This window comes from Scomber scombrus, chromosome 23, assembly GCF_963691925.1.
Source record: "Scomber scombrus chromosome 23, fScoSco1.1, whole genome shotgun sequence".
NCBI lineage: Eukaryota > Metazoa > Chordata > Actinopteri > Scombriformes > Scombridae > Scomber > Scomber scombrus.
In genome coordinates this window covers 16,676,465-16,684,498 of record NC_084992.1, presented here as the reverse complement: position 1 = coordinate 16,684,498, position 8,034 = coordinate 16,676,465, and the positions used below count along the sequence as shown (strand labels likewise).

The 8,034-nt window shown below is 38.0% G+C and overlaps 1 protein-coding gene across 1 annotated transcript; it reads right to left on the bottom strand.

Moving 5' to 3' along the window:
• Positions 1-408: 408 nt before the first annotated feature.
• LOC134005555 (nucleolin-like) lies at positions 409-7,000 on the bottom strand. The gene is made up of 6 exons (XM_062444478.1): positions 6,922-7,000; positions 6,600-6,628; positions 6,252-6,370; positions 2,982-3,039; positions 1,243-1,448; positions 409-739 (listed from the first exon to the last, which is right to left on the bottom strand). Exons 1-6 carry the CDS (start codon positions 6,998-7,000, stop codon positions 700-702), a joined length of 531 nt encoding a protein of 176 aa, XP_062300462.1. The 3' UTR covers positions 409-699.
• Between the last annotated feature and the right edge of the window lie 1,034 nt (positions 7,001-8,034).

The window sequence follows — 8,034 nt, the reverse complement described above, 5'->3', positions numbered from 1 at the left end:
TGTGTTCCTGTGAACTCATTTGACAGTCTGCACGCTGAGGAAACCTGAAACCACAAGTTGGTTGCTCAGTCACATTTTTAATAATATGAATCCATAAACTGAATTAAACACATTATCATTGTATTAAAACAGAAAAAACATGATTACTGGAGAAGCTTGTAAAGAGTGACTATAAGATTGGTTAAAGTAGATCCAGGTGAAATAATACCCACATTTCTGGAGTAACAGAAGATGCAGAAAGAAGAGCTATCTCTGATTGTGTGGTAAAAAGAAACTATACTACACTATAAACATCCAGTATACAGACATTTATATTGTTTCAGAGTAGGCAAGCCAATAGCAACCATAATAGAATGATATGAAATCTTCAATCACAAAAACAACCATAAACGGAATAGGAATGAAAAGAGTAATCATATTTATTTGCATATGGACAAAGACAAAAACAGAAAGATGAACTGATGGACTGAAGCAACAGGTCATATTTTACAAAAATATGATCTATATTGTAAAATCTAACATGTATGATAAGAGAACAGGAGGATAACATTTATGGAAAAACGAAAAAGATGATGAATTCACAATAATGAACAAAGTCTATGAAATCTTGTTCCTGGAGAAATTTAAACACTTTTTGTTTTAAGAACTTTAACTTTACAAACCCAGTGAGTTAAACCTCCTGTCTCTATAAAACAGCTCTCACAGATCTCTGAAGAACAAGGAGAAGGGGAACATATGTCTGCAAAGAGAAAGACAGGTTCTAGTGAATAAACTGCACACTTGTGCTGCTGTATGTTCATATGGACGCTACTGTAAATCTTTACTAACTTAAAAAGGCTACATGTGTAAGACTGTTTGGCATGCTCTTTCAAAGTGGAGTTATTTTTGATGTGCCTGAGGACATCTGGTGTCTTAGCTTGTCTCAACAGACATTGCGCAAAGATATTATGATTTCTACTCATAAAAGCTGGATTTCCCCAATCCATTTTAGTCTTTGACAACGTTTTTTTCCCTTGCAGATCTGCAGCACTAATCAGCTCTTGTTGCTCCTGTGTAAAAAGTCAATCAAATATTTTGTAATCTCAATCATCTCCACAGGTGTGACTCTTATCCTTGCAGATTAACTGATGTACTGTTGTGTTATCTGTCAGCTTTGGCCTGTAGTATGTGAGAGGCAATTTAAAGGTATCTGCTGGCTACTGCAGTATAGCTGCTCACTGACCACTGTACTTTTATACCAACCTGGCCAGTCGAGTCAGAATTCCTGGCTTGTCAGGTGACCCGGAGACAGAGTCTACATTTTCTCCCTCTTCATCACTTTCCTCCTCCTCGTCGTCCTCATCGTCTTCGTCGTCGTCGTCGTCCTCCTCCTCCTCCTCCATGTCCTCTGTTGTCCCAGGAGACACATCTCCTGAACTTCCCCTGGGAGTGTTGACACCTGATTCGTCCTGGTGTACAAATGTATTTTAATTGACTGTTAGCACCCAAACAGCAATTGTCCAATATCTTAGCAACTGTGGCTAGCTTTGGATATCGCTTCATATTGACACAGCGTGTATGGGACTGCATTAAGAGTGATAATCTGTAAGAGTTTGGGCAGTTTAATTTCTTTTTTGCCTTTCCAAAACCAGAAATACAAGAGCAAAAAAGTGTGAGGAATGAGTTAAATAATGTTGAACTGTTTTATTGTGAGCCACTAATGTTAGCAAGCCTGGCGAACTAGCACCTTGAGTAGCTAGCTAGCAATTACTTCAAAGGAGAAGAATTATTATATCATTAGCTAACTATGTTATTATTATACAGATTATATTTAAAAGCCCTGTTCAGGATTTACCAATTTTTTGCGTGGCAATTAGTGTAGCAACAGTCCTGAATCCTATATCGGAGTTTGGCTAAGGTTACACGGCACTAAGTTAGTAGGATATATGTATAACAAATGTATTTTTAAGATGTATCTATGTCACATTAGTCAGTGAAAAGCAATACAATTCAACTGGAGAGAGTAAATGTCAGTTAGCTGGCTAGATAGCTTAAATATATCTGTTAGGTTATCATTTAGTGAACACATTTTGAGTGGTAAAGCAAAAATGTGTTCATTCATATTCCCAGCTGGGGACCAACTCCAGGTCTTTGGCCAGAGCCTTGGTCAGCGGCAGTGACAGGAGTATTAACCCAAACATACATGTTTTAAGTGTTAACGGGACACGGAGACAACATGCAAACTCCACACAGAAAAGATCGAACCCGGGACCTTCTTGCTGTGAGGTAACACTGCTAATCACAGAGCTAACCACTGAGCCACCTTGAGGTCACCACAATGTTCAAACCTAATCCTTTTTAAAGCTTTGTAGCCTTGTAATGGCACTTCCCTCTCAGTGTTAAGAAAATAAATAACTCGCTGGGCTCACATAATTAGTTTAAATCATTTTTTCCACTTGAAACAAATGTGGGGGGAAAAAGCAAAGCTAGAGAGGGGGAGATAGAAAAAAGACAGAGTGGACAAGTATATTAAAAAAAAAGAACAGGGTCAGATGACATGAAAGGCAATGGATGAAAAGAGCGCTGGGTGGATGGTAATTTTAGGACTTTGTTGCTAATCAAACTAAATCACATCACCAGAAACACACACTCTTCCACATACACACAATTGCACTGAAACATGTACACTCTCTGTCTGATCTAATGCTATTATTAACCTTAATCACACTTGTTATCCTACCTGTCTGCACTAATGTTAGCCGGGGGCTGTAATAAAGACAGAGATGCTACGAGTGTGTGTTTATATATGTGGTAGAGAGGAAACCAGAAAGTGTTGTAAGATGGAAACTGAAAGACGAATTGTCAAGTCATTCTAAACAACGACGGGATGAAATGACTTGTCTTTTTTTATTTGACATGTAAGAGTGTGACAAATCAGTTCACCAGTTAAATGTGATGAGTAAAAGATTGAACATGTTGAATTAAAAAAAAGAAAGAATCACCTTGTCAGCACGTCCTGGATTCCTCATAACTTCTCCCTCTGCATGTGTATTGTCCCTGCTGTTAGAGAACAATTGGTTTTGTTAATTTTTTTGAAAGCACAGCCCATCAGTGATTGACATATACATCTGGAAAGTTAGAAAGTTAAATATTCAACCAACTTTCCTTTTTACTTAAAAATAAAGTTGCTGTTTTGTTTTTTTTGACTGGTTTTATGGTTATGTAATGATAATCAGAATCAGAGTTTTTCACATGTAGTCCTATTTATGTGGATTCTAATTTGAAACTGAATGCATAAATGTCACATGAAATGTACAAGGCTGGTCTGTTGTAAATGACCACTTGGTTTTTATTGGTAAAGAATGAAGAGAGAAAGATGATCCAAGTCTTTGCAATGAGGTTTGGTTTCTAAATGTAGCTCTGTTTCATTTATACAATTTATCCAACTTGTATATCAAACCAATCATATAAAACAAATTATATGAAAAAATTAGTCAGTAAGAGTGTGACCAATTTTTGGTATGGTATTTTCACTTTATAAGAGTGTATAAAACTAGATATGCATGTTCCCAAATATTAAAAATCGTACAGTGTTGACAGCATGGATGTATTATAAGAGCTGGGTAGGGCGCTGCTGCCCAGCCATTTCCCAGTGGTCACTTGCAGTATTGCAGTAAAAAAAAATCCCCCTGCGGCCCAAAAAGCACTATCGTAAAAGAAACGTCTGTAAAACTGCTGACAGGACACCTTGAACTGCAAACAAGGTCAATTATGACTCTTTCTATAATGCATTTTTGACCAATGGAGGTTTTATATTTGTAAAACTTTCCTTGAGTTGAGAAAAGTTATTTTAAAACCTGTGACGTCATCACAGTGTAAATTCTATGAGCAAGCGGGGGAAATACTACTGCGCATATTCCGCATAACACAGAGGCAAACCTGGAAGCTATAAATGATATGGCTGTATGGGCCAGCTGAGCAATGGACACTATTTTTGGTCTGGTATCCACCTTTAACAATGTATCCATGGTTGACAGACAAAGGCAAAAGGACCTATAGCGGCGTAGCTTAAATGTCATTGAATTGAATTTACTGAAACTATATAAAAATACACCTTACCTTGTCACAAGTGTTAAAGGTAATAACAATTTCTATTTTTTTGCCAAAGTTTGAGTCAAATACACCACAAAAAGGGCCACACGGTCTTCTGCTTCATTTATTTACAGAGAACACAGAAAAGGAGGCCTGCCTTAGAGTAGAACATTTTAGGAGAAACTCTCCCAAAGGAATGAGGCTAAGAAGGTAGCGGAGACCTTTCTGACTCAAACGGTAGACCAGAACAGGGTCATAGCTGCTCAGACTCGGGATGAGCACAAGCTGTCATTTCAGGGCTTTACAATCGAGCGAGCAGGCCTCAGAGGTGAATGAGCAAAGAGTGATACAAGAGCAGTAGTAGTATTTCTCATTTGGAGAACAAGCTTTAAAAGGGTCTTTCCTGATGTGGAGAAATGATGAGAAAAAGAAGACGGGGTCCACATTCTTCCATTCATCAACCATGAGCATACAGTTTAGGTTTACCATCGTTAAATTAAACGTTATGTTATAAATATATTTAAAATAACATTCCTTCACACTTTCTTATCAACCGCACTACAGTCAATGGCATTGAAGATGTGTAGAAACAAAGAAAGTGCTGATGAGCAAAAAGTCGTCTATTTTTGTTCGTTCAACGTCCCCACTTGTTCTTTGAAACTCAACTCAAACCCGAGAAACTTTTCTTTCTGTTCCCATTTTTCCAGCAGGTTTAACAAAAAAACAAACCAGCTGTCTCTCCGGGGCATCATGTAGACACTAATACACACACAGATGAATGCCATCAGTGATTCAGCAGTATGTGAGAAGCTTCTAAGATTAGAAAGCACACCTCTGTCAAGCTTGATATATTTAAAAAAACATGTACAGTAATTGTTTTTTTAATAGCATGTGTATTTTTGGTTTTTCAGTTTGTGCGCCTGTGTGTTTATGTGCGGTACCTTTATTAAGTATGCGTACGTGTGATGGTCAGTGTGGTGAATGTAATGCAATGAGAGCTGCTCAATGAAACTTGTTTTCCTGTGAGCTGGTAATGATGCTCGAGGCCCTGCTGTTTGTTTAAATGGTTTGTGCATCTGAGTGTGTGTTCCTCAAGCTGATAAAACAGAGACAATTCTGTTTATATAAGCTAAATACAGGCTAATTGGAGGACAAAACCTTGTTTGTGTGTGTGTGTGTGAGTGCATTTTAAATAATCATTTAAGCCCCACTGATCTGACTGTCAGAGTGATTGAGGTGGCGCCCGTTCGCCTCTTGTCTGTTTCATAACTGCAGGAATCGCTGAAGCGTGTGAGTGTGTGTGTTCCTGTGAAACAAGACGCTGTCAGAATGGAAGTCTGTGAGTGAGACCACTTATTTTCACCTCCACAATACGTGCATACAGGTGTGTGCAAACGTGAATGATCCTAGCCTGAACAAGTGATGCTTTTAATAGTAATAAAGAACATAAGGAATGACAGCTTTACAAACCAATTCAACCGTCCTTAATTATGTCTGTATAAACACAGTTGTTACTGCTCATTGTTTAACAAAAAAAAAAAGGACAACATTCAACCGTGATGTTAGCCTGTTTTTACTGATGTAGTGTTCAAACTCAGTAGAACTCAGCTGTACTCATAACTGACTACAACTACCATAAGTATTATAGTCAAAAAACTAAAGATACCCGACAGCACAGCATGGGGTATCTGACACTATTTGTCCTAAGGGATTACTTCATAAAGCCAAATGAACGAACTACAAATATCACACTTTGGTCCATCAGATGTGAAACTTGTAGTTTGTTCCTTTTGTTTTTTAATGTAATCTCTTAAAATGTCAATCTTAGTCTCCTTGTGTGTGCTGGTATACCTTTTTGATGATTACCATCGCCATTATGTTTTGATAACACATTTATGGATAGACACCACAAGACAGACACACATAGACAGAAAGTAGGAGCCAGTGTGTTTTTGTATTAGTACAGGGTGGATGTTTTGGAGCAAACGTGACAGTATTGTCACACTATAGCCCTGAAACTTTAATAAGGTTATTTGTTAAAATATAAATAGACATCTTAATTTACTTTCTGAACATGTAGTCCTGTTTCCATGGACACACATTTGTGTTTACTTACAGTCAAATGTGACAAATGCAGACTAAATGTAGCTGAAGGCTGCAGTAATACAGAGAGCACTCACCTGACAGTGGAAACCCTGTTTTCAGCCTCCATGTCCTTTAATAAATCCTGTATTATGGCGTCCTCTAGAGGTGAGTCCTTCTTGCGGCGCTTTGGCTGTGGCTCTGAAACACAGGCGACCTAAAAAACACAAACTATGATCACTTTTGGAGCTCAAGTTCATACTTACACTACATTGCAATGTATTATAGATATTGTTATGCATGCGTATTTTGTATACAAGCTGTGAGAAAATATTAAGTGCAATATGATGATATGCTGACCATAGCCACATGAATATTGATGTTTTGTTTTGTTAAACATGCACATGCAGTATCATAAAAATGACTTTAACAGAAGATCAACTCACCTGACTAGGATTCTCCTCCACTTGCTTTCCTGAAACAAGATAAATAAATTCATAAGACATCATCATGCCTGAATAGTAGCTTATGTGAAGGGTCCCTTATGGCTGAGCGCTTATAACTGTACCCACACAACAGGCCTATAGTGCTGATCTGTAGCCTTCAATAATGCCTTAGTGTTCACACTTTCCTGTGACCACAACTTCATCAGTGTTTCTAAACAAGTAAAATGAGTGCAACAAAAAAACGGGTATGTTACTGTAGGTGTCTTTTTGTACTGAGTGTGCTCTAACTGTACTGTGTTATCGGGTGTGTGCTGATCCTCACCCTTCTCCATGTTCTTCTCTAGGTAGAGGATAAGAACATACGGGTAGGCTCTCAGCTTCACCTCACTGTGTTTGCACATCACTGTAGACATTCCCTCCCACTGTTTCTTATCTGGTAGCTACAGTTAATAATAAACAGTGCCAACAGTGTACTAATAGTCTTGTACACTTAAATGTAGCTCATCAGTAGCTGTATTATGTGATCAGTATTTGGCAATATAGTAATCCTAAAATACTGTATAGAGAAGTTATGTGCATTTGGATGACTTAATGGACAAAGGTGTGATGTGTAAGTACTGGGTATGGTATGAAAAAGGATAGAGTAACTGGATGGATAAAGTGATGTGGAGTGAAGGATACAAGGGAAGACAATGAAGTTGGTGTTGGAGAAGGGCTGGAGACTGTCCAGGTTGCCCAGAACAGTTCTGATAATCTCCTGAAAACAGAGAATAAGAGAAAGAAAGAGACAAACAGATCAAATAAAGAGAGAAAGGGCAACATGAAAAATAAGAGGTTATAATGAATAAATGGGAGTTCACAACTTATTTGAATACTGACTAGGACAGTAAACAGGATTCATAATTACCTCCAGTTCTTGGTTGAAGCTGTGTCTGTCTATCACTTCCTCTCCACTGTTGAAATATGTGAAATGCATTATAAAATGTTCACAACACACTAGTATTGTTATTCAGTGGTAGCAGTTACAGTTTTGGTGGCTTGTTTTGATATAAAGCAGATTATAATCAGTGAAAGTAAAGTACCAGCATTGAAAGGCTTTGACGGTTGAGTTGAACTGCTGCTCCTGCTGAATCTCCAGTGTAAACATTATTTGGTATAGTTAAGATAAAAGTGTCTTCTTTAGTCACAAGGGCTTTCCAGGACGTGTTAGAACCTTTATTCTAAGACGTTGTCATTGAATTAAAGCTGTCAGATCCTGTGAGGCTTGCAATCCTATTTTCTTGCTTGAGAAACGTTATCGAGTCAAGACAAACTCACATCACAATGTGTAATGGCAGCCATTATAGAGAACAGCGTTGAAAAGAAGAAAAAGATCAATGTTTCCTCTTGCTTGAAGCCTAGATGTATCCCCCACTGCTTTTGCCACTGAAGAGTG

What these genes read in the sequence shown, in the direction of transcription:
- LOC134005555 (XM_062444478.1), bottom strand. Translation starts at nt 7,000, where the DNA reads ATGTGCAAACACAGTGAGGTGAAGCTGAGAGCCTACCCGTATGTTCTT. An exon ending in TGGAGGAGAATCCTAGTCAG is followed by an intron (nt 6,371 to 6,599) that starts GTGAGTTGATCT and finishes TGTGTTTTTTAG; the next exon opens with GTCGCCTGTGTTTCAGAGCC. An exon ending in AACAGGGTTTCCACTGTCAG is followed by an intron (nt 3,040 to 6,251) that starts GTGAGTGCTCTC and finishes GTTCTCTAACAG; the next exon opens with CAGGGACAATACACATGCAG.